This window comes from Rhinolophus sinicus, chromosome 4 (genome assembly GCF_057876585.1).
Source record: "Rhinolophus sinicus isolate RSI-liver-muscle chromosome 4, RSI-T2T, whole genome shotgun sequence".
NCBI classification, from domain to species: Eukaryota; Metazoa; Chordata; class Mammalia; order Chiroptera; family Rhinolophidae; genus Rhinolophus; species Rhinolophus sinicus.
Genome location: NC_142504.1, coordinates 86771183 through 86798950, shown reverse-complemented (window position 1 = coordinate 86798950; position 27768 = coordinate 86771183). Strand labels below are relative to the sequence as shown.

Sequence of the window (27768 nt, the reverse complement as noted above, 5' to 3'; positions counted from 1 at the left end):
TAATTTCTTAAAAAAGTGACAAAAGAGTACCAACATTCCCTAGGTGTTGCTTTATTGTTCAGGTTGGCAATGTCTTACAACTACATTCAACATAAGAATCCTCACGTTATCCTTGGTTAACACATACCTTACCACTGGCCCTGCGGCTTTAGCAGCTCCCACCTCATTCACTGCTTTTCCTACTACACATCACCTCTCCACCAATACTAAAGACCAAGTTTTCTGAGACCCAATCCATTGTTTTCTTTCTAGCATGACTACTATTCCTAAAATATTTGTTCTGTTATCACAGACGAGCACTTAGTAGGCTTGTACATTTGATATAATACTTTTCTTATCGAGGTACCACTAGATTGTCATAAGTCAAGCTAAGTATATTATATAGTAACATCCCTAACTTTCCTTTCATGGGCCAATTTTGAACATTTGTGTTAGTTAAGGTATAAATGTTTTATACTGTCACCTAGTGGTGATTGCTTGTCCACTAACAGCTTAATTTTGGCACAGTTGTTTATGTTATACAAATGTTTGTGTAATTATTTGAGTGTTCTAGTCAACAAATTTTTATTGAGTAGCTAGTATGTCAAATCTTGTTTCAGGTATTAAGGCTACAGTAGAAAAAATAAAACCCCAAAAAACAAAACCCCTGCCTTGGGGTGTTTATATACTATTACAATTTGTTCTCTTTTCTAAATAAAAATGCAAGACAAAAACATAGAAAAATACAGGAATCTTTAATAAAATGAGAAGTGTAGAATACATAATTTTATACAATTGAAACTAATTAGATGCTAAAAGTGGAAAATTTTAAACTTGGATGGATGCTCATTGGGAAGAAGATGTGTTGAATAACAATACAAAATTCTGAAAATATGTAATGATCTAAATGCAAAACATTAAGACTTTACAATATGTTCTTCTAAATGAACTGCACACAAATATTCTACTTTAGACTGTATTTATTTTCAACAGAGGTATGTGTTAGCAATTCTGATGCTGTTTTATGAGTGGTCTAGCACTGAGAAAATAAATGTATGTGGATAGTGATAGCCAAGTTTCTTTTTTATTTTTTGTGGAACGTAGTTATAATATTTACCCTTTTTACAAAGGACTATAGTTAGAATGAACCATGCATTGCTGGATTGGAAGTGGAGGCATCAGTATTAACAATTTCATATAGATAGATAGATAGATAGATAGATAGATAGATAGATAGATAGATAGATATAGATAGATAGATAGATATAGAAATAGAGATAGATGTACGCAAGTGTGTATACATATATTTCTGAACTCTCTCCTTTGAAAGGGCCTAGAAGCTGGACCACTTAGCAATGAACACAGCTCATACTCAGATCTTAGTTTCCAAATATCACTCTTTAATAAAATAAACTAGTGCTTTTTGGAGAAACATTGATTCCAGTGTTGGGACAGAGAAAGTACAAAATGAACCTAGAATAATGTGTGGTGTCAGAAAGTAAGCAAGTGCTTAAAAAATTATGACAGCATGTTGAAAGGGTACTGGAGCCAACTTGGAGTTCCCAGAGGCTGCATCTGGAACAATTTGAGCAAAAAATAAATAAAGATATTGATGGCGTATAACCCATAAATTAAAATACATTTTTATGAGCTTATACTGGTATAAATAAATAATTGAATACAAAATTAAAGGGAGGTAAGGGATACCTCTTCATTATAATAGAATTCCAATTAACAAGTGAGGAAGAATTGATGAAATTTTTAAAAATTACCACTTGATGAATATACCACAGTATTAATTGTTGCAGGCAAGAATCATCAGTGGATCCTAAAATTAGTGGGAAGTATGTCATGAGAAATAGGCTATATCCATAAATTCAAACTATTCCCCCATAAGATATGTATTTACTATAAAGGGAAAAGTAGTAACTTTACAGTGGATAAACCTGGCAGACATCCTTAACCAAGTGATCAAAGACAATAGCACCAGTAATATAATTGATACGATGCACTGTAAAGGGCATAATATCATTTCAATATAAAAAATGCATAACTTGAATTTAATCACAAAAAAATAGACAAACCTAAACTGAAGAATAGAAATAACTGGCTGATCTGGTCACTTCAAAAGTTTCAACGTCATAAAAGTCAAAGAAATAAAGAACTGTCTAACATTAGAGGCAATTAAGGAGGCATGGCAATTAACTGCAATGTACAATGCTGGGTTAGATCTTGGATTAGAAAAAGGATATTAACGGGACAATTGAGAAAGATTTGCAGATTATTTAAAAGTAGTTTCAGTTTCCCAGTTTTGATCACTGTACTATGGTTATGTAAAATGCTAATTGTCGGGGTAACTGGATGAAAGGTATACTGAAATTCTGTGAAATATTTTTGCAAGTAGGAAATTATTAGAAAATATTTTAATTAAGAAACGTTTTTACCTGGTAAAATGGAATTTTCCCTTCCAATCCCAGTACGATATAAAACTTGTAAATTTGCCATTCTATTTTCACACATTCAAACCTTGTATGATTTTAGGAACTAATATTGTGACTGCTCGAGGTAGTCTCCAGAGTAATAGAATCATTAATAGTGACTAATTGAGTAACATTTTTTTTTACAGCAGGTACAACACTAACAGACAATTTAATAAGAAAATTATAATTGTATTCCAGTTACAATTGCAATTATAATTTAGTGTGGATCTGTGGTTTTCAAACTTGGGATAGTATCAGAAGCATCAGGAGGGCTTGTCAAAATGAAGATTTTTTTTTTTGGATCCACCATCCTGAGTTTCTGATTCAGTAGGTCTGGGGAGGGGCCTAATAATTTGCATTTCTAACAAGTTTCCAGGAAGGCCTGACACTGCTAGTCCTTGGACCACACTTTGACAAACACTGATCTAGATGATAGTTTGAAATTGTAGGATTAATGTATCACTACATCTCTACTGTTTCTAGTGTATATAGTTACATACAAAGACCAATAAAAAGGCTTATTTTAACCCCATTACTAATCCAGAATATGCATGTTGCAAAACTACAAACAATTTTCATGGAGACTTTGAAATCTTAATGCCCAATGTCATGGTATTAGGAAGTGTGGCCTTTGAGAGGTGCTTAAGTCATGAGAGTGGAACCTTCATGAATAGGATTAGTTCCTTATAAAAAAGGCTCCAGAGAGATTCCTAGCCTCTTCCACCACAGCGAAAAGATTTAAGCTGTGAACCAGAAGGAAGGCCCTCAGGAGAATGTGACCACGCTGGCACATAAATCTTGGACTACCAGCCCCCAAACTGTGAGAAATAAAGGTTTGTGGTTTATAAGCTACCCAGTCTGTAGTATTCTATTACAGCTGCCTGACAAACTAGGACAAGGTCTGATATGTAAAGTATTTGGAAATCCTCAGTCCTGTCCTTACAACAAAAAACAAAGCAGGGGCAACTGAAAATCAATGAATTTTCTTGAACACATCAGAGAATTGAGGCTGCAAGACAAACGGCCAGCCTGAAATTTCAAAAGATAGACACATCCAGCCAGATACAGCCAAGATTTGCCTACTGGAACTGGAGCCACTGGACTTATAAAGTGGTAGATACACTTCAATAGTAATTTTGATGAATTGCTGGAGGCTGAGTATGGACTAGTATGAGAACGATAAAGTCATGGGGACCATCATCTCAGGAGGTCCTCCACACTCTCCTGGTCTTTCCCTCCAAGAATCTCAACAGGTTCTCAGGGTGAAGATCTAAGAAAGATATCCTCAAAGCTCCAGCAGGGGGTGAGGAAGAGTAATTATTGTGAATTATGCCCAAAGCCTTCACATCCTACCCTTGAAGGTAAAAGATCCTGCCAGAGCCTTACCCCAGCTGGGGGAAGAGTAGTTCTAGCCTTCCTGTCTCACATAAAGGGCGGGGGGGGGGGGGAATAGTCAGTAGCAGTCAGGGCTTCAAGGAAATAGGTTAAGAATACTGTAGTCTGGGAAGGGAGAAGGTGGTAAGAAGAAATAAAAAGCTATACCACTGAAAAACAATTTTGATGATCACAGGCTTGAGATAGAGGCTGAGTCAAACATTGAGATTTAATTAAAATATATGCCCCCTCACTGACACCTGCCTATGATGGTCATGGCTCCAATATTATGACAGTGATTACAGCTGAGAGAACTGCAAACACAGACTATGTCTGGGGAGTAATAGTACTTAGAGAATATCAAAGTCAAGGAAGGAGACAAAAACAAGAGCATTGTGAAGGTTCTGGCACCTATACTATAGCAAACATTAAACATAGCTTAAGTCCTACCCAAGTGACCATAAATCCTCACAATAATTGAAGGCTTATTTACCTCAGTTGCTATTACCTACTACAACACGTCCAGCTTTCAATAAAAAACTTCAAGTGGTGCCAAAAGATGATAAAAAAAATACAGTCTGAAGAGTCAAAGCAATCATTAGAACCAGACTTCGATATGACAAAGATGTTAGAATTATCAGAAAGGAAATTAGCATACCTATGATGAACATGTTACATGCTCTAATGGGGAAAAAAGTAGAAAAGCTTCAAGAAGAGAAATGTAAGCAGAGAGATGAAAACTCTAAGAAAGGTATAGAAGAAACTATTAGAAATCAAAATGCTGTACCATAAATGAAGACCTTTGTGAGTCATCAATAGACTGGACATGTCAAGGAAAGAATCACTGGGCTTGAAGGTATGTCAATAGAATCAACAAACCACAGATCCATGAAGAAGGACGCTTGGAGAATACCCAAGTAGAATAAATACAACAAACAAACAAAAACACCCATACAAAGCTAAGCACATCATATTCAAACTGCAGAAAATGAAAGACAAAGAGAATATCATAAAACACCTTATCTATAGAGTAAGAGGGAAAAGAATTATAGCAAACTTCTTGCTAAAAATCAAGCAAGCAGAAGACCATGGAGGAATAAAATTTTTCAAATGTTAAAAGTAAAAAGTCTGCCAGACTAGAATTCTATATCTAGCAAAACTGTCAATCAAAAATAAGGGAGAAAGAAAGACTTTCTCAGATAAACAAAAACTGAAGGAATTTATCACTAGTAGACATTCCGTGCAAGAAATGTTAAATGAAATTCTTCACATAGAAGAAAAATGATCTAGATCAGAAATTCAGATCTATATAAAGAGAGTTAAAGCAGGAATAAATGAAGGTAAAATGAAATATTTTATTTGTCTTATTTTAATTGATCTGAAAGATAACCATTGTTTGAAACAATACTAATAGTAACAATTTATTGAATTATTATAGCATATGGATACTATAAATGAATGATAGCAATGCCACAAGCATGGTATCAGTTACAAGATACCAAGATACTTGAATTAAACATGTAGTGGTATAGTCTTATTTGAAGGTAAACTTGTATTAGTTTACAATGCATATAGTAAATACTAGGGCCACCATTAAAAACTTTTGAAAGAAGTGTAACTGGTACACTAAGAGAGGAATTAAAATGGAATCATGAAAAGCTTCATTAAAACCAAAGAAGGCAGAAAGAGAGGTGGGAGAAAAAACAAAAAACAAATGCAATGAATGACTAGAAAACAAAAACATGGTAGATATTAATCCAACTATATTAGTAATCACTTTAAGTGTGAATGTCTAAATACACCAATCGAAAGACATAAAGTATCAGAGTGGATAAGAAAACAAGACCCAACCATATGTTATGTACAAGAAACCCACTTTAAATATAAAGGCTCAGATAGAATAAATGTAAATAGATGGAGAAATATACATCACCCTAACACTAATTGAAAGAAAGCTGAAGTATAAACATTAGTTTCGGCTAAAGCAGACATCAAAGCAAGAGAAAAGATCAGAGATGAAGAGAGACATTACATAAAGATCAATTGCCTAAGAATACATAATAACCAGTAACACGTATGCAGCCAACAAAGGAGTCTCCAAATACATGAAGCTAAAACTGAGAGAATTGAAGGAAAAAAAGACAAATCCACTATTATTGATGCACACTTCAGCATCCTTCTCTCAGTAATTGATAGAGCAGGCATAAATCACTAAGGATATAAATGACCTGCACAGCACCATCAGTCATCAGGATCTAAGTGACATTTATAGAACCTTCCATCCAACAACAGCAGAATGCACATTCTTCAAGCTCATATGGAACATTTACCAAAATAGACCATATTCTAGAGAATTTTAGAAGTATAAAAATCATACAAAGTATGTCCTCAGACCACATGGAATTAAATTCTAAATCAACAACAGAATGATAGCTGGACTGGACACATATTTTGTGTTAATTTTTTTATAAACTGTAAGGTTTATAAAACCTAACATATGTCTAGGTTCATATAGCTATCCCGTTGTTCTAGCGCATGTCTTGAAAAAGACCACCTATCTCCGCTGAGTTGTGTTTGCACCTTTGCAAAGTCAGTTTGTCTTATTATGTTTGGGTCTGTTTCTGGGCTTTATGTTTTGTTCCATTGATCTATGTGTCTATTCTTTCACCAATAACTTGTTGCCTTGCTTATTTTAGCATTATAACAAGTCTTGAAATTGGATAATGTAAGTACTTCAACTTTGTTCTTCTTTAATATTGTCTTGGTTATTCTAGTTCTTTTAACTTTCCACATAAATTTTAAGATCAGCTTGTTGATAGCTACAAAATAGCTTATGGGGATTTTGATTGGGATTGATTGGATTTATAGATCAAGTTGGAAAGAACTGACATTTTAAAAATATGAAGTCTACCAATATGTGAACATGGACACCATTCCATTTTTTAAGATCTTCTTTGATTACTTTTATCAGAATTTTGTAGCCTTCCACATACAGATTTTGTGTATATTTTGTTAGAGTTATACACAAGTATTTTTATTTTGATGCTATCTTTCTGTTATTGATTTCCAATTTAAGATTCTGGAGTCTGTGCAGAAACAGCTCCAAATATTCCATGAAGTGTTAACCACCAAACTGTTTACAAGGCAGGAGATTTCACCAAATCCAAACAGATGATTCTGTATATCAGGATCCAGACTATGTTTATAGGGTGACAGCTCAGGACAAGAATGAAAGCAGAATGAAGTAGTACATTTGGATATAGTATATATGTTAACATTACATATAATGACATTTTATATAGATGTATGGTGTAGTGTGTATACGAGTTCAGACAATTAGGTTTGCAAACTTGTTGCAACGATGTTGCTAACCTTTTTTTAATATCAGAGGGATTACCCATTATGAATTTGCACCAACTGGACAAACAGTTAACCAACTTTACTATTTGGAAGTGCTGAAAAGGCTGCGTGAAAAAGTTAGACCTCTTGCATCACAACAATAACTCTTGCATCACAACAATGCACCAGCTCACACAGCACTGTCAGTGAGGGTGTTTTTAGCCAGTCAACAAATATCTATATTGGAACACCCTCCCTACTCATCTGATCTGGCCCCCAATGACTTCTTTCTTTACCTGAAGATAAAGGAAATATTGAAAGGAAGACATTTTGATGACATTCAGGACATCAAAGGTAATACGATAACAGCTCTGATGGCCATTCCAGAAAGAGTTCCAATATTGCTTTGAAGGGTGGACTAGGCACTGGCATCGGTGCATAGCTTCCTAAGAAAAGGTGACTGTAGTGATATTCAGCAGTGAGGTATGTAGCACTTTTTCTAGGATGAGTTCGTAAACTTAATTGTCAGACCTCATATACATATGTATTATGTACATATATAGAAATATACAAATACCATGCATATATACAAATGTATGGTGTATATACATTACATATAAAAATGTATTAACATTATATATAATAGCATTTTATATAGATATATAAAATATAATGTTAGACTATTTGAAAATAAGTGTCAATTCTTATACCCACCTATTCAGATGGGTTCTGCTCAGATCGGGGAATTCATTAACATTTTCAGGGTATACGCAGGGAAGCATACATCTGAAGAGTGCCTCTTGTTGTCATTGTTTTAATAAACTTAAGAACTTTTACAGAAGTTTCTCTTTTCTCTTGGGGATTCACTATACCTCCCAGTAATCTGAGATATGGGTTTTGCCTTTCATTCTGCAAAGGCTTGAAATAAACTCAAGTGAAAATTATAAATAGTAGCAAGGACATGGGGAATTTTCAGTGAGTGTCTTACAAGGCAAGTGTAACTCTTACTCAGGCATTTGACCTTGCATTATGGTGTCTTGGTATGACCTTCTTTTATCCTTAAGAGAGTCTTTTTGGTATATAGGTCGTAGATGTAGAATATTAAATTTTTAATTTTGTGATGATGATAATGGTGATTTTTAATTTTTTTCCCTTTTATATACCTACAGTCTTCTCAGCTCTGTGTGTTTCTAGGATTCTTATGGATCAAAAACAGTATAAACAACATTTGCTTTAAAACAAATATATATTGTAACAGTGGTGAGCACTGGAAAGACAGTTAAGGTCTTCCATCCTTAGGAGAAGTACACGATTGACAGCTGGAGTGAGGGCGGTGATCCTTAGTTAATTCATACAGTTTCAAAGCACAAAACACTTTACTGCACAAAGTACCATACTGGTTGCTCAAATTTTCTAGCTTTGGACATTGGTAGCAGTTGCAAATAGCTTCTGTATCTCGTTGACATACCCGATCTTTGGTGTTTTTTTGTTTCTGTTTTGAGTTTTCTCTTTTTCTTTTTTTTACACTTACTTTTTGGCACAACAAGATACTCCAGGCTCATCTTTTATATTTCCTGCCCCAGTCCAATAATTAGCCATTGCTCCAAGGAGCTCTGGTTCCTTCTATTGTAGCAGGGTATTAAAAACCAAAATGTGGGCATTAAGTATGCTCATTACCACTGGGATATTGTAGGCCCTCTCAGATAACAGAAAAAGGCAATGTATGTATATTCTAACTTGGGTATCTACAGACATATAAATATTTCCATATGTAAACATCTGTATCTATATTAAGTTAAACATGAGTTCATACAGATGTCTCCAATTCTAATCCAACTAATATTAGCATGTAGGTTGTTCTAGCCTTCTCCCTTTGCTTGTCTATAAACTCCCACTTCAGCAGTGAGATCTGGCTCCAACCACCTGACATCCATTTACTTTATAATTCAAGTATAAATGTATAAAATTATGAAAAATGTTAACCCTTACCCCCATGGGAAATATGTTTGTCAACTAGATAAAGTTTCTTTTGCCTTTAGTGTCATGGACTCCACTTATTTCCAACATTACATAGGTCAGTATTATTTTCCCCTTCAGTGATATTGTATTCAAACATTTGCAATTCAGTTAGATTGTTTCATCATATTCTACATTCCATTCTGGGATCCCTACATCCAAAATGATTTGACATCTGCATACGTTAAAATTGACTCTTTGTGCAATGAAGTTCTATGGATTTCGACAAATGCAGTGTCTTGGATTCACTACTATACAATCATAGTGAATGGTTTTAACATGCTAAAAAAAAATCCACTCTTCTTCACTTATTCAAACCATCCCCACACGAAACATCTGGAAACGATTGATCTTTTTACTGTCTTTTTCTTGGTCTAGAATGTCATATAATTAGGAAGAATGGTATATAATCTTTTCAGACTGACTTTCACTTAGCATTATGCATTGAAGATTTATCTATGTCTTTTTATTTCTTAACAATATTCCATTGCATAGATGTACCATAGTTTTTGCACCCAATCACCTTTTGAATAACACTTGTTGCTTCCCGTTTTTGGTATTAAAACCGGTATAAACTTTTACAAGCAGTTTTAAGTGTAAACAGATTTTCATATCAGTTGGGTAGAAACCTCAGAGTCCTTTATCAGATATGAGTTTTGCAAATATTGTCTCCCAGTCTGTGGCTTGTGTTTCCATTCTCTTAACAGTGTTTTGCACACAGCAGAAGTTTTCTTTTTAATAAAGTCCAAATTACATATTTCTTTCATAGATTGTGCTTTTGGTGGTGTACTTAAAATCTCATTGCCAAACTAAAGGTCACATGGATTTTCTCCCACGTTTTCTCTAGAAGTTTTATAAATTTAGATTTTACATATAGGGCTATGATTTCTTTAAACATTAATTTTTATGTAATTAGAAGTATAAGGTCTGTGTTTACGTTCTTTTTTTTTTCTTACATATGAATGGTTCCAGCACCATTTGTTGAAAAGAGTATCTTTTCTTCATTGAATTGCCTTTGCTCCTTTGTCAGTGTATTTGTTTGGGTCCATTTCCAGGGTCTCTATTCTGCTTCATTGATCTATATGAATATTCTTCAGTTACTAGTACCACGCTGTCTTGATTACTGTGGCTTTGTATAAGTTTTGAAATAGGGTCTTGTGTGCCCTACATCTTTATTCTCCTTTATTATACTGCTGACTATTCTAGGTCTTTTGCCTTTCTATATAAATTTTAGGTTTAATTTGTTAATTTCTACAAAATAATTGAGTTTTGTACTTTCCTGCATATCGATGCTGTACATTTTTATTTTAGATTTATAGCTAAGAATTTCAGAGTTTTTTTGGTGCTATTACAAATGTTATTAAATTTCAAATTATGAGGGTTCATTGCTACTTTATAGGAGCAATTGATTTTTGTATATTGACCTTGTATCGCGCAGTCTTGCTATAATTGCTTATTGGTTCCAGGAGTTTCGATTTGTAGATTATTTATGGCTTCCTAGATAGACAATCATGTCCTCTATGAAAAAGAATTATTTCTTCTTTCCCAATCTGTGTATTTTTTTCTTCTCTTTCCTCCCTCTTTCCCTTATTTCTTTCTTCATCTTATTACACTAGCGAGGACTTATAATACTATGTTGAATAGAAGTGGTGAGATAGAACATTCTTTCTTTGTCCCCAAATATTGGGGGAAATTATCTAGTTCCTCACCATTAAATATGATGTTAGTTTTAGGAGTTTTGTAGGTGTTCTTTATCAATCTGAGAAAGTTCATTTAATCCTATTTAACTGAGAATTTTACCATCAGTGGTGTTGGATTTTGTCAAATGCTTTATCTTTGTCAAGTGATATGGTCATATGATTTTTTAGCCTCTTGGCATGGTGGATAACCATGATTGATTTTAAAATGTTGAACCAAACTTCTTTATCTGGAATAAATCCCACTTAGTTGAGGTGTATTATGTTTTTGCATATTATTATATGTGATTTTGCTAACATTCTGTTGAGCATATTTACATCTATGTTTATAAGAGATATTGGTCTGTAGTATTTCTTTCCTGAAATGTCTTTATCCAGTTTTGGTACTAAGGTAATGATGGCCTCATTATGAGTTAGGAACTCTTCCTTCTTCTTCCAGTTTTTAGAAGAGATTGTGGAATGGAATCATTTCTTCCCTAAACGGTAGAATTCACCAGTGAAACATTCTGGGCTTGGTGTTTTCTTTTTCAGAAGGTTATTAATTATTGATTCAATTTTTTAATAGATATAGGTCTATTCAGATAATCTATATTTCCTAATGTGAGTTTTGGCAGTTTTTGTCATTCAAGAAATTGGTCCATTTTAACTAAGTTATCAAATGTGTGGGCATAGGTTTGTTCATACTATTCTCTTACTATCATTTTAATGTATATGAGATAAATTTCATTTCTGAATTTGTAAATTTATATATCTCTCTTTTTCCTTGTTTAGTCTGTTAGAGGTTTATTGCTTTTATTGTGTTTTTCAAAGAACCAGCTCTTGATTTTGTTGATTTTTTTTCCTCTACTGTTTTCCTATTTTCAACTTCATTGATTTCTCCTCTTATTTTGTATTATGTCCTTTCTTCTTCTTGTTTTGGCTTATTTTGCTCTTTTTTTCTTAGTGCCCTAAGGTGGAAGGTAGGTTACCACTTTTAAATTTTTCACCTTTTCTAATAGATGTATTTAATGATCTAAATTTCCTTCTAAGCACTGCTTTTGCTGCATCTCACAAATTCTTAATAAGATATATTTTCATTTTCATTTAGTGCAAAATATTTTTAAAATTTCTCTCAAAACTTTTTCTTTAACCCATGTATTATTTATATGTTTTGTTTAATCGCCAAAATTTGGGGATTTTTTCAGCTATCTTTCTGTTACTGATTTCTAATTTAACTCCATATAGTCTTTGGACATACTTTGTATAATTTATATTCTTACAAATCTGTAAGTTTTGTTGTTTGGTCCAGAATGTGGTATACCTTGGTAACTGTTCCATATGAGCTTAAGAAGAATGTGAATTTTGCTGTTGTTGGATGGAGTGTTCCCTAAGTATTTCTTAGACAAGTTGATTGATAGTGCTGTTCAGACCATCTATATCCTCATTGATTTTGTGCCTGCTTTATCTATCAAAACTGGCAGAAAGCTGTTGAAGTCTCAACTATAGTGGTAGATTTATTTCTATGCAAGTCTATCAGTTTTTGCCTGACATATTTTTTATTTTAGGTGCATATGCATTAATAAAAAATTGTTATGTGTAATTGAAAAACTGATTACTTTGTCATTATATACACCCCTTTTTATTCCTAGTAATTTTTATTGTTCTGAAGTATGCTTGTTTGAAATTAATATAGTGGACTATTTTCTTTTGAATGTGTTAACATGGTATAGCTTTCTCTATTCCTTTACTTTTGATCATATGAATTCTTATACTTAAACTGAGTTTCTTATATACGATATGTGTTCATATCTTGTTTTGTTATCCATTCTGAAAATCTCTGTCTTTTAATTGTTATGTTTAGACCATTCACATTTAAAGTTATCATATTGATATCTCTCATGTTTGTATCTGTCTTTTTTCTATTTGCTGTCTTTTTCTTTTCTTCTTTTCCTCCCATCTTTCTCTATGCCCTCTGGTTTTAATTATTCTTTATGGTTCCATTTTACCTCCTCTCTCAGAATATCAAGTATATTAATACTTTTAAAAATATTGTTAGTGATTGCGCTACAGAATTTGCATGTTTATTGCTTTTTAAAAGTAAATTACTTAATTGAAGATTAATATACATGGGGAAAAGTGCACTAAAAGTTAAGTATATAACTCAAAGGATTTTCACAAAGTGAACCACCTGTGTAATTATCACATAGATTAGGAAACAGAATTTTACTAGCATTTTAGAAACCCTCTTAGTGACCTCTACCAGTCACTACAACACACTATGCTGACTTCTACTACCATTTATTAGTTTTGTCTGTTTTTGAATGAAATCTCTGGTGGTTTAGTTTTCTTCTTGTTACTTGTGCTGGCTTTCATAGATGATAATTGGTTTTCTTCTTGTTGGACATTTCTAATTGTATGCTCACATTTGGTTGATCTTAATATGAAACAAACCTGACTACTCAAATTGTGGATGTTTTCCTTTATAGAGGATGCAAATCCTCTATAAATATAAAGAATTTATATTTACTTTACTATGAGCTAGGAGGCAAGGCCAACCTCATAACTATTTTAGCACCCTTCAAGGGTCTCTGGCTTAATACAGAAGTTTCAGGCACAAATCCAACATTATACTACTGATCTAATGCTCCGTCTTCCTACTATAAATGTTGATAATGATTTTTCTTATAAGATACTCTAACCCCTTTGGTGTATTGACTGCATACTAATCAGTATTCGATGGATTTTTTTTTAGAGCAGGGAAGTGAGATACTTTCCCCATGTCCTATGATGCATTCAAAGTTACTCATTGTACATCCTTGAGTTGTTTTCTTGAAAAAGGGCCTCCTAGAGTTTCTACTCAGCAACTGCACGAGAAGCATATATTAATTTTATTCTTAAAATGTATAAATTAATACTATGCCTTTACCTTGATGGGTATTCACAGGAAAGTGAGCCAATATTATTACTATATATTTCTTGATTAACAGATTAGTACTTATAAATGGCATAGTTTTCTGATATTTTAGAAAATAATGGTCATATGAATATCTTGAAACAATTTTTAAAGGTATAAGGCATGAAATCACTTCATTGTACTTAGGATTAATAAATTCAATACTCCAACAAAATGGTATACTCAAATGATTTTATTTGAGTTGAAGAAATCTTGATATTTCAAGGATGATTATTGTTTCAAAATTCATGTATATTTGTGTTTCTAGAAGAACATATTAGCACATAAATATACTCAGAAACATAGCTGTCTTGTAAACCATTCTCTATCACTGATCCTCAAGGAGATGTTTCACCCTCCCCTTGTATATGGGAGTTATCCAGTAATCATACCGAATTATAAATTAATGACTAAAATGACTCTTAAATGTTTGATTGGCTCATAGTTTCATTGTACTTAGTGAGGTTGTTCTTAATAAATTATGCTGTATGATATGTTAGACAATTTGTGTGTTATGCACAAATGTGTAGAACTCTGCCTTGAAGATTAGTTTAATCTGAAATTCACAATTCATTAAGATAAATGGAAGTGTGTCATCTCCATGTTGGTGCTAGCAGTGTATCACCAAAGCAGACAGTTTGAACTGAATTGCCTAATAAATACTTTTGCATAAGATGAAGATTTCCATTTGTAAAAAGTTAACTCTCATTTCCAAAACTCAATATAAGCTATAAAAAGAACTTAGATGTTTGAAACCTCTAAGTGGTTACTCTGCTTGTTGATCAAGATGCCTAATTAAAGAGTTTCCTACAGACTTGGGAGATGTTCATTTGAGAAGAGAAAAAAAGAAATATCTAAAACGTTTTTTCTGCCTTGCTTTTCAATGCCTATTACTATAGTCTCAGTGAAAGTAGCAGTAGTTATTCCTTGAGCTTCCCTTTTTTTCAAAAACAGAAAAACAAACAAACAAACAAAAAACGGTATTTTAGCACTGTTACAGCTATTTTCCAGATTCTGATGTTTGAACTCAAATGGCTCCCCTGTGAAAACTATTTCTAGAGTCTGTGGTTTTAGCAAAGAAATCTCTGTGTCTATTCTTATCACTTTATCTTGCAAGTTAAACAAATGTCTTACATGGAATAACAATATGTTACAATTAAAATATAAAGCCTAGATGATCATGATATTAATCGGTTCACTCAACAGAAATCAGAGTAAAAATTGGAAATATGGAAAAGTATTTAATATAATGGAAGTTGAACAGAGGTGGGTTGCTCCCTCTTCTCAAAAGCATTATTTTCTATGACAAAATAACTATTCTAAAAATAGTAGAAATTCTACAATAGTAATGTCCACTGAGATGAAGATGAATATGTGGATTACTGTTTTAAGACATATATTTTGGAAGAAAAGATAAGCCATATGGCTGGTGGGAAATAAAGCAATATTTGGGACCAGAAAAAAAATGTATATTCTTGTCTATTAGAAGGGACAAGAACACCAGACTTAACTTTGGACTTTATCATAGTTAAAACAGCTAGATAAAAATGTTGGATGGATAAATGTTGAATAAATCCATATGCATGAACTCGCTGTGCCATGGACTTGCTCATACAAAGATGTTAAAGGTAGGAATTAATGAGAAATTAAGCAAATCCTCTAGACTGTCAAATTTAATTTATTCTTAGTTTGCATTCTTAAGTATTTATGGAAGTTAACTTCTGACAATTACATCATATTTATTGATGACCTTACCAAACAAAAGTATCAATTTAATGTTTGAGCCAGACAACAAACATTAAATTTATATATTTTTTCTTTTGGTTAGAAAATAGAATAAAGATACTGATATTATAGCTTACAAATAAAAAGAGCTATTTTTCTGTGTCTTAGTAATGACAGCCATAAAGATCAGGATAATATTTAAACTCTCTCAAAAGCATTTCTTTCTTGAATGAAAGGATAGTTACAGTATACTAAAGATAGGCTCTTTTCAAAATACTTTGAGAGAAGAATCAATAGAATGGAAGTCAACTAATAAAATCAGATTTGTGACTTTTTTTTATGTAGTCCCAAATTTCCCTATTTGCGTGAGCTATACATTTCTGCTTTTTTGTTTTTTTTTGTTGCATTTTGAAATGTTACCATGCTATATGGTAATCAAGTTGCTGATTGAGTTGGCCATTTGCTTCCTTTACAAGTTATTAATAGACTGTTAAGCATCTGAATGCATAAAGATGTTCAGAACTTTCCAGTTTCAAAGTAGGAAGTACAATCTCTAGCTAAAAGGGCTCAAATTCCCTCACTGGCTCAACTCTGTAGACAATCATTGTTCGATCCCTTCAATGACAGATTTGCACAGAGGTCATTCTCAAATTTTAGATTCCTATTTCAACACACCTCCAGGTCATGATCTAATCTAGAATAGGCCTAACCAAAGCTTTCAATCTTTCCTTTTAAAATTTTAAATTATTTTAAATCCACATGAATTTTGGAACTCATGAGACGTTTAGGTCGAATCAAGGATTGATCCAAATGGCTTTGCTCTTTTTCTCAGGCCTTTCCACTATCAGTGTTATACCAATAGAAGCCAACTTCTGCTATTCAGTACATCACATTCTGTTTTAGTCATGGAGTATTAGTGTGTACAAAATCAATATCAAAAGATAGAGGCTTTCCCTTTTAAGGAATGGAGAATTGTGGGTAGAGGTGATGTCATTCATTCCTATGGGTTTAAATCCCCTGTATTCATATCTCCATCCCAGACTTTTCTCTGTAGTTCTAGCTTCTATATTCAAAAATGCCTACATGGTCAACTCTCTTGGTATTTTAAATTTAAATTCTCTGAAATTAAATTCCTTCTTCCTGCCTCTCCACCCGACCTGTTTCTGCTCCTACTTCAGCCGTCAGCTCCCAATCTTTCCTTCAAACTCCCCTCTCTAAGACAATGGCCTTAATAGCCATACTACTAAAGCTATAAGACCTACATGGTTATCCTTTCTTTTCCCTTGACCCTCAGCTGCCACATGCAATCCACTGCAAGCCTTCTTCTATATGTAAAACATATCTTCAATCCATGACTTCTCTCCTTTTGCTTTGACCATTACCTTTCTAATCCATGACCATAATATTTCACCTAATTTACTACAACTACTACAAGCTTCCTAACTGGTCTTCTTGCTTCCATGCTTGCCCCCTTACAATCCTTTCACCTCAAAGTGGCCAGTGAAACTTATAAAAATGCATCTCAGATCATGTAATTCTCCTTTTTTAAATCCTTTGATTTTCTAGTGAACCAATAATAAAATGCAAACTCCTTATCGTGGAGGGCACTGCCCTACGAGATCTGGCTGCAGAAGACTATTCAGACCTCAAACCCTAGCTCTCTCTTTCAGGCTCAATAAGCTCCACTTGCACTGACCTTCTTTTTATTCCTCAAACATGCCAAGAACTCTTGCCGTAGGACCTTTGTGCTGTGACTATAGCTCCTTTTCAGGGATCTTAGTATGTATGGTTGTCTCCATTGCCATCTTTCAGGTCTCATGATAAATGTTACTTAATCAGGGAGAATAGCATTTACCTCAAGCACCAATTATTTCCTTGTTTATTATAGTTTCCTTAGAAAAATTCAAGTTCCATTAGATGAGGACTGTATACAGAGGGTGCCAAAAAATGTATACACATTTTAAGAAAGGAAAAAACTATTAAAATTATGCTGATGGTAACGACTTTGAGCACCACTTGTAATTACAGAAGTCAAACATGACTTATATTCATCTTTTGTTATCAGTATATATTATTACAATTTTAATACAGTATTTTCCTTTCTTAAAATGTGTATACATTTTGTGGCACCCTCTGTATATCCATCTGTCTTATACTTTAACCTAGAGTGTATCAGAGTAATTGGCGCTCAAAAAATTTATGTTGAATAAAAGCACAGTTATATGGATGGATGAATGAAGGCTTCTTTATTCTTTGAACCCTATTTTATGATTACAGATTATATGTTGTTTACACTACAGTGTTTTGCTGATAAATACCTAGTGTTACATGAATATTTGTGATTGATATTAAATTAAAATGCAAGATTTTCAGATTGTTTTTGTCATATACAAGTTTACCATGTGGTTAGGATAAATTTTACTTTCATAAGAAATTTTATTTTTATATGCAAGCTTACCATGAAGTTGGGAGAAATTTTGAGTTTTTCCTCAAATTTTGGATTATCTTTAATTAAAATATGATTTTATGATATAACAATTTCTGACTTCTTCTCCCTATAAATAGCAACCAGCAGCATGGACTGGGGTTAGGGATTCGTATTCAGATACAGGAGGTGAAGAGTCACTTTTTGGAGAGAGGTACTCTGTGGAGAGGCAATTCTGCAGTAAGCGCCTTGTGAAATGTCAAATTAAATTCCAGTCAGCCTGTTCAAATGAATCATATAGCTGAAGGAAAGGATCAGTGTGACCCTCCAGGTAGAGCTGGGAAGACCTCTCTAGAGAAGTTAAAAGTAAACGAGTGAAATAAATCCAAAGTAAATTCTGAAACAGATTTTAGATTTTGTCCGGTGCTTATGCTCTTAGTGAGGCAAGATATGGCAAAGGATGTTGATGCAGCCCATGCAATCGAGTACAAGTATAGAACAGAGTACACTTTGGTTCTCCTGGAGATAAAAGAAGAGTCCACAGGGCTCTGAGAGCTTGGCCCTTACGATTCTAGGTCTCTCTATTCCTCTAGTCCAATGTGAATATTATTTCAATAATTAATCATTTACCTCTTCCTTTTAAAAATAATGTTTCTTGTATGATCTCTTTTAATTTTGTGTAGTTTTTTTCTTTTGCTGGTATACCAAATCTAGTTATTATAACTGAGGGTTGATTACATATTTCCTTGTACTCTGTGAGTTCTTTATGTCTCAAGTATTGTAATTGCCATGCAATGAAGTATCATGCATAGTCATAAATATAATGAACACATGTATGTGGTAAGGCCTGGCATTTCCTTAAGTAAATACCAATTCATTCAAACACCACCCAGCAGAAGTCAAAAGGGATTGTGCCTACTTGCTTCTTCCTTCCTTCCCTTCCTCTCTTTCTTCTTCTTTTATTAACTAACTCATCATATATTTACCAAGCACTTACTATGCATTGTTCATTGTGCTAGAGTTACTTGGAAAACAGGAAAATACCAACTCTCAAGGGTCTTCCATTCAAGATTCTATTTGAACAACAAAAGGTACTTATGTGAAAATATAAATATAGTACAAGGAAGGGTGTAGTTCCTATGATCTAAAACAATGTTTCTAAACTATAGGTCGCCAATTATCCTTTGCTGGATCATAAAATAAACTTATTCGGTTAGGACCACACTTTACATAATAATAATAGTAATAATAACAGGGAGAAAATGGCATATATCATTGTGTACTGCATGTAATAAAATATTTGTTTCATAAAATTTTTGGAGGACAAATTTATTTATGCATTGTATGTCAATGTAAAATGTATGTCTTACTATGAGACATAGTTTAAAAAGTGTTTCAAAGATACTATCCAGAGGAGTTTAAAGAGACATTATTTTAATTAGAGTAATTAAGAAGGAAGGCTTTATGGGTCTGAAAGTACTTGAATGAGACTTAGAGTAGATGGGATGATTTTTCAGGTGAAAGAGCCACCAAAAAGAATTCTGCAATTGTGAGTTAAGTTATAACCGTAAGAGAAAGTAAACTCTACAGAACCAGCTTACTCTTGAATGAGTTACCACCCTAGGACCAGAATCTTATAGGAAACTTATGGCCGATATACAATAAAATCTAGATCTCCAGGCTTGGAATCATCCTCCATCTCTGATGCCACAAGGGAAACTTTTAACAGAGTTGTTCCTGTGAGGTATACCACACTTAAGTGATTCAAAAGATTCTTCTATTCAAGTGCTTATTCTAAATATTTATGTATTTAAGATACTAACAGTGAACTCTCTGAGCTTTTTTGGTCTAATATTTATCGGGCAAAAAGTCAAGGACTCAAGATAACTGATTTATTTTGATATATATATATGAAGGAAATAAAAAAACAAAAAACAAAAGTCAGGGTAGCCTCTAGAGAAGGGGAGCTGTTGTTGTAGAAATCTTGCAAGTTAATGAAAATTCACCGGGGACTCAAGAGCGACTGAGAGGGGAGAAAGGAGAAGAGGGTTGGGGGGGTGGGGGGGGTGGATAAAACTCTTCCTTTGCAGCTGGCCCTCTCCCTCATTTGTTGCTCCAATAAGCAGTAATTAGGTCCTGAGCTAATGGTGTCAGCTGATCTGCTGTTTTTAGGCTAGACCCAGAGGAATCTCCATGGAAACCCTGCTGGAGTCGTCCCCCCACCTGGATGCTGAGTGCTCCTTTCCGCCACCTGGCTGCCGCCGGGCCCGCTGCTACCTCCTCCAGCCTCTAACCTGCAGCCTGCAGCATGCGCACTGCCCCCGGGATCCCTAAATGGGACAATTCTGCCCGTGACGTCAGCGCCCAGCCGTCTCCACAGAAACTTTTGTCCCATTGACCAATCAGAGAGCTTGGAAGGGGCCGGGGAGGGGGGGTTGGGAGGAGAGGGGAGTGGGAGGGGTGGGGGTGAGGGGAGAGGCGAGAGGTTTAGTGTGTGGAGCTGCTCGCGCTCCGCCCGGGCTGTCAGTCCCGGCTCCAGCCGCCGCGAGACCTTCCCGGAGACGCGCGCACACACAGTGCACCCCCCCCACCCCCCGCACATCGCACACCCTCGCTCCCTTGCTCACACACGCACACACTCAGCTTGGCGGAGCAGGAGCCACTGACCATTCTGCAAGTGCTGGGACCGGCTGAGGCGCATTGGGTACAAACACTCCGCGTTCCCATTCGGGGCTTCAGTCTTTGAGACAACGACAAGGGGCGAAGGTGGGCTAGAACGCGGACCAGGCTCCGGGCACTGGCCGGGCCGCTTTCCTGGCAGGGCCACCTCCCGGGACCCGCGCGGGCATCCGCAGAGAGTAGAATAAAGAGGAGCGGCCGCAATCGCAGCGCGAGGAGGATGGGAACTCCCCTATTTCCAGCTCTGTAACAAACGGATGGGAATCCTGAATGGAGGAACCACAGATTTCATTTGCTTGAGAAAATCGTCCAGAGGAACTCATATTTGGCCACTCTGAGCAGTGGAGGGGGTGTTCATGACGTGGCAGGGGGAAAACAGACACCCGAAACCTCCTGTGTGAACTGCAAACTGTAACCAAGCAAGAGGAAAATGATCTCTCTATATATATTTTAATTTCATGCAAAGGGTTTTAAGCATCTGTACCATAAACTTACTTCTATGCTTGTTCCCAATTCAGCAGAAAGCAGAAGAGACCCTGTCTGGAGATCATTATCCGGAAGACCCGCCGTCAGCGGCCTGCCTTCGTTTACCCACATCCCCCTGGAACGGAGATCTGTTTGGGGTACCACTGTCTATACTATAGAACTATGGCCAAATCTCCATGAATGCTTTGCTAATTCTGTGACTTAACTCCTGGGACCTACCTGCAGATCTGGAATTTAGCCTAAATGCCTCTGAAGAAATGACATTTTAAGCCGTTTTAAAAATACCTTAAAAAATTTTCCTGTGGAGCAGGATTTGATAGGTTTAACAACGTGACAGGTAAGAACTTTCTTTCTAGTCCCTTAACACGCCGCGCAACGAAGGCCGAAGCAGAACAGGACCCTGGAGGAAGGAGAGCCCCTGGACCCAGGTGCCCTTTGGGGCTCCAAGGCGCTTCGTCGGGCGGCTGTTTTCGAGAGAGGCGCAGCCCTCGCCCCTGGACCGCAGGGCCAGCGGCTGGGGAAGCTTCTGGGACGCGCGCAGGGAGGCGGCGCTGCGCTCCACCTGCCCGGCTCAGGACACAGCTCCCAGGCGACGCGTCGAGGGACCACCCGAAGTCAATATTGGGATTTTTTAATAAACCAAGGAATGGGATTTTAATTATTCAAAACCCAGCTCCTATGGACCAGATGCTGTTGGGATGGTCCTAGTCACACAATATTAAAGAGACCCATCACTGAGGACGAGAAAAGCGTCCAAGACATCCGTTGCAATTACGAATGAACCAGAGACTTGGCAGTACAGGACATTGACTGCTGTTGCCCAACCGGACCCTCCTCTCCCCATTCCTTCCCCCACCCGAGTCCGGCTCCGGCGGCAGCCGGGACCTCGGGTCCCTGCTTGGTGGCGGGGGCTGCATTTTTCATGAGCCCGGGGTGAACAGGTGCGAAGTGCGCTGGGGACATCCGGCCGACGGCCGGGCGCAGGGATCATGGAGAGCGAGCGCGACATGTACCGCCAGTTCCAGGACTGGTGCCTCAGGACTTACGGGGACTCAGGCAAGACCAAGACGGTGACCCGTAAGAAATACGAGCGGATTGTCCAGCTCCTCAACGGCTCCGAGTCAAGCTCCACGGACAACGCCAAATTTAAATTCTGGGTTAAATCGAAGGGCTTCCAGCTGGGCCAGCCGGACGAGGTCCGCGGGGGCGGCGGCGGCGGCGCCAAGCAAGTGCTCTACGTGCCGGTCAAGACCACGGTGAGTGACTCGCCTTCCTCTGTTATTTGTCTGCCAGAGCAGCCTGGCGGGGAGGGGGGAGAAGGGGGGGGGGGGAAGAAGGAGCCGTGAGCCACCGTTGGCTCATGTGCCCCCACCCTCCTCAACCCCCTCCCCAAGTCATTCCCACTCGCATTAGCCAGGCGCGTTTCCCCCACGGTGGAGTCTTTGTGGTCCTTTATTTTAAAGCGGCAGCGCACCGCCGGAGACCGCGGCGCTCCTCGCCTCCTGGCTCCTGGACCCTGTACAGGAGCTTCCATCCCCGGGTCGGGCGGCATTCCGCGTCCTCTGCCCGGGCCATTGTCCCATGTCCTTCGCTGGGCTCCTGGCGTGTGTCCCGCCGTCGCCACAGCGCATAAAGGCCACGCCGGAACCCCAGCCACACGCTCTGATAATAGATGATTCTGATCGATAGTCTACAGTGCCTCCTTATTGGTACAAAGCCCGAATGTGGCGCTAGTCATGAATAAGGGGTTTCCCCCGACACTATCAGGTTTTATTGTTACACCACCGCCTGGGTGACATGGGGCTGTCGGATCGCCTTGATCACTTCCAGAGATCTTGCCACGACTATTTAGATTGTAGATAAGGTCCTGGAGATTCCTCCCTCCCACCCCCATTTCCTTCCTCACTCCCCCTTTCACAAATAAAGCTGTAGCTACATGATGGACAACAAAGAGAGATGGGTTTGGGCGCAATCAAATGATGTATGTATTTGTTCCTCATTCTGGAATGGCTCTAGTTTTATGGCCACAAGGCTCTAAGCCCAGGCACTGCACGGTAATGGCATTGAAAGCCCAGTGTATTTCAGCCTCACGAGGCAGAGGAAAGCGGCAGCAGCGTCAATTTCCTTTTTAAGAAGATGGGAACTGTGGGCTACAAGTAGGATTGCAGATCAGATCCATGAGACTTCTTTCTTCATCATGCCACGGTGGGTACTCGCCTGGAGTAGGAGTGGGGGAGGGTATATGGCATCCTTTGCATGTTTTGCCTCGCTGTGGGGTTTCTTAAGCATTTGCTCCTTTTCCTCCCTTTCCACTGGCAACTGTTTCCCGGTGCAGTATTCCTGGAGGATGATAGAAAGGAGATGTCTTGAATCCCATTCTTCTATCTCAAACGGAGGTATATTAAATTGAAAGTAAAGTGCATAAGAGGGTTTTCAAAGGGTGATCTGGAGGACTCTTGTTAGGTTTGGAAAACAGTTTACGGTTTCCCGAGATTAATTAGGTGTACTCGTATGAGGGAAGTATATTTGATTTGAATTTATACGGGAAATGTAAATAAAGGTGAAATGGAAACATACATAAAAGTTATGTTTTGTTTTTTTTTGTTTTTTTTTTAATGTGCTATTGTTTGGAAGGTTTCTAGGAGATATATATATATATATAAATGAAGACTTCTCCTTTAACATTGGCACTGCTAAAGACAATGGTGAGATTACTGGCTTGCGTTACTAAATAATGAAGACTAGATGGGCATGGATTAGAACTGAGGTTTATTTACATCTGGCTGAGCCAGAAGTCTGTTGTAGAAAACGAAGTGCTTTGATTCATTTATATTGGGATTAACATTAAGAACCTGAATTTTGAAAATAACTAATTGTTTGGCAAAGTAAATTGGAATTCAGAACCTAATAATGTATTTTCCTTTGGGCAATAGTGGGCTAATTAAATGAGTAAAATAATTATATACGATATATTTACTAAATATTATTTAATAATATTGTATATGGGTGTTTTGTTTTTTTAATTGCTACCTGGGAAGTTTGTTGTTCATTCTTTTCATGTTTTAAACTTAGGTCCCTCTGCTTACCTGTCTGATAGCTTCACTTGTTTTGGCCCAATGCGTTTATACTTGCATGGAATTGGTTACGTCCATTATATGTATGTAACAGATGTGCCCTTTTAAAACATTAATTAAAAATTCTAAATAACAAATTCTGTAATGGTTATAGAGGCACTACTATAAACATGTCAGTAATTCTCATACTTAGATACCCATATTTTCTTTCAAAAATTAATACAGAGTTGTTAAAGAATTATTGCTAAGACATCTAATATAGAGTAACAACTCCAGAGTTAATAATAAAGTAACACGTTTTTCTCTTTTCAGTAAAGATTCCATATATTTATGGGAGAAATGTAATCCATCAAGTGATATTCTTAGATATGGTTTCCATGTAGTATTTAAGAGCTCTGCTCCTCATTCAGCCTGTTGAAATGTTGAAGAGGTTTTTAATTCATGAACTCTTCTGTTGCTCTTTATGAAAATTTTATGCTGCGTCTGACATAGAATTATAGGCTCCTCCTTCTCTAAGAGACAGCCAATCGTCATTTCAATGAGTTTAAAAATAAAAAAATAATCCGTTTTTATCATGTTGCCCCACATCTTAAATTATTTCTTAAAAATATGTTGTTTCTTAAAAATTTTCTTTATAATAGCAAGAATACAATCACCAGAGAAACAACAAAAATATATTGTATTTTCCTTCAATGGCATATATTGGTTGAATAAAATATTGTATTTGAATGGTATTTTCAAGTAGGCTAAGCATCATTCTAGCTATCTGAAGCTAGCTGTGGTGTCAATGAGAGAGATTTGCACCTGATGTTGCAGTAATGCTCTGCTGTTGATAATTAGACATCATTACTAAAGAGAAAAGGGAATGAGAGAAGGGGAGAGGACCGGCTAGGGATAATTAACTACTTGTGTTTAATGAAAGAAAGGGAGACAGATAGCCCCTGGGAGATTGTACTAGAAGAGAGTAGACACCCCACAGACACTTATTTGAAACATAGCTATCTTTCAGTCTGAAAGAAGCTAGGTTCTACCTCTTATTTTCCCAAAATAATAGAGGTAGCTTTGCAAATACTCTTTCCCCTAAAGCCTAAATTTAACTGATGATAAAATCAAGCAAGTGACAACAGGCTTAAAATAAAATTGTAGCATACTGGAAAAGATAAACATGCCCTTTAGTATTTGTCCTGGCCATGCCTAAAGCTGAGGGGACGTATCTGTCACTGTTTAGATTACTCTGTGGCTGAGGAGATACTGTTTGGTCACCAAGCAACAACATCCTGCAACTCAGCCATTTTAGGTCTAGAGTGGGACCTGTTTGCTTGTGCATGCAGGCATGCTCATGCATACACACACATAGGCAGCTTGTTGAGCATCGCATCCAAGTTTTTTTTCCTCCATGTTATCACTATTGTTTTTATGAAAGTGTCAGAAATTTAGAATAATGGAATGATGAATAACTTAAAACAGTTTGAAAAAGATACAGCAAATGTCTGACATTAATTATAAAAATGTTGAATCAGTGATTACTTTAAATTAGCATCACTATAGTTACTCTACATCTTTGATAGTCCTAATTTAGTCTGTTTTTAGAAGCTTTTCATCTTGATTGACATTTTTTCTGGCAACAATTAGTTGAAACATCACACAATTTATACTACCAAAACATATTATACCACTTGATATTATGGAAGGTAAACTTAGAAAATAACCAGAAAATCCATTAAACTTTTCCATTAGTAGTATGATGAATGCGTTATTATGTATTTTTAAAAATGTTAATGTATTTAACATTAAGAAATTTGGTGAATTCACATTTTTATTTGTTTTTTAATCTTACGCACACAAGGTAATGAATATCCAAACTGTAAAATCAAATATGGGTGATGCTTTTCTTGACCTGTATTTGTAAGAACAGATGCTTAGGTCTAATTTTTGCCTTTCAGGGTTTTTTTTTTTAATATATATTTATATATATTCATGGGAAACATGAAATGAATTTTTCATGCAGAGAGGAAAATGCATTACCTTTACTTTTGTCATTTTAAAAATGATTTATTCAGTTCTGCAATCTGTAGCCTCAGATTTCATATTGTTCTTGCTATGTATGCTACTAATTGATTACTGTACAGTGATTAGAATGAATATTCATGGACTGGTTAATAAACAGTTACTGATTTTTTGTTTTTTAGTTCTCTGGCTATGGATTTGGTTATAAATTCTTTATGCTACATCAGAGTGAAGGAAATAATGCCTCATAAGGAGTCTGTATACATTTTTACCTGGCCTAACTTCATGCCTGAGACATACATCACATATATTAAGCCTTGATCTAGAATTTCTACAGAAATGCCAAAAAACAGAGCTGAGGAACAGGACCAGCTATATAGTAGGTTGGTGTAAAAGTAATTGTGGTTTAAAAGGTTAAAAAAAATTGTAAAAACCTCAATTACTTTTGCACAAATCCAATATTATGATACCTTTTATCTATGACACAGAGACAAATTGTGATTGTAGTCACTGAGAGAAAAAATCTTGCTCATCTCCTATACTTTCACAGTGGGCATTGCTATTGATAACCGATGCATTTTTATCTCCATTTAAGTATTTTGGGACACTATAGATAGGTCTTTGGAGTCAAAAGTCCCCAAGTATGAATCGCAGCAATATGACTTATTGGCTGAATTTAGTGGTTCCTTGTGAGTTGTTGTGAGCGGTAAGTCCTAATGGCAATGCCCTAGCATAGGACCTATGTCAGGCTCTCAGGGAATAGTGGGAACCTTTACTAGACACCAGTCTGGCATGAGAATTAAGGATCAATGGGCTTGTAGAGGTAACTCCCTTGAATATAAGGAGGAAGTCAGACCCTGTTAATATTAGGTTGGTGCAAAACTAATTGTGGTTTTTGCAAATTTTTTTTTTATCCTTTTTGAAACCGCATCAACCTAATATATGAAGACTATCCCACACTTATTTCCTAAGATACCAGTTCTTGACTTTTCCATTGGTTCCTTGTCTTATCAGTAACCACTGTGGGGATGAGGGGCAAGATTCAGCACTCATATATATATGCCTTCATAAACCCCCTGAGTCAGTAAGATTCTACTCCTCAAGGTTTCATACTCTAGACTTTCTGCACAAGATAAAGATGAAGAAGCAAATACAGGGATGTGGCAGCAAAACTTCCAAGAGTTTCAATCCCGTGTGAAGAGCATAAAGACCTTTCCCTAGTAGCTGGGGAAGATTAAAGTGAATTTAATATGTTTTAGGTTATATTCATTTGCATAATCCTGGGATAACAAGATAAAATAAACTTCATGAACAACATAGATGGCAGAGTATATATTTTAGACCAAGATTTAAATCCTAGATTTGATATTTACTGGAGTTATGAGTTAGGGGAAGTTTCTTAACTAAAGATGTAGTTTCCCTTTTGTAAATGTCAGTAATAATGTTTGCCTAACTCATTTTGAATACGAATTAATAATCACAACTCATAAGCATATAGCATATGCCCAGCACATAGTAAATGGTAAAAAAAAAAAAGCTGTTCTAAGTATTATTA

At 36.2% G+C, this 27768-nt stretch overlaps 1 protein-coding gene and 1 pseudogene across 5 annotated transcripts in view; one reads left to right on the top strand and one right to left on the bottom strand.

Annotated features, from left to right (window-relative positions):
- LOC109452086 (glandular kallikrein-like) overlaps positions 1–20362 on the bottom strand; it is a 61473-nt pseudogene extending 41111 nt beyond the window's left edge.
- Positions 20363–20457: 95 nt separating this feature from the next.
- NOL4 (nucleolar protein 4) overlaps positions 20458–27768 on the top strand; it is a 309725-nt gene continuing 302414 nt past the window's right edge. Inside the window, exon 1 of one of the 5 annotated variants that reach the window (XM_074340178.2) lies at positions 20458–22388. In XM_074340178.2, the coding sequence (XP_074196279.1) occupies positions 22122–22388 (267 nt within the window). In that variant the 5' untranslated portion in view covers positions 20458–22121. Of the gene's footprint in view, positions 22389–22964; positions 23338–23385; positions 23529–27768 lie in introns of those variants that run through there. The other 4 variants (XM_019740844.3, XM_019740845.3, XM_074340175.2 and 1 more) reach the window with 4 other exon arrangements.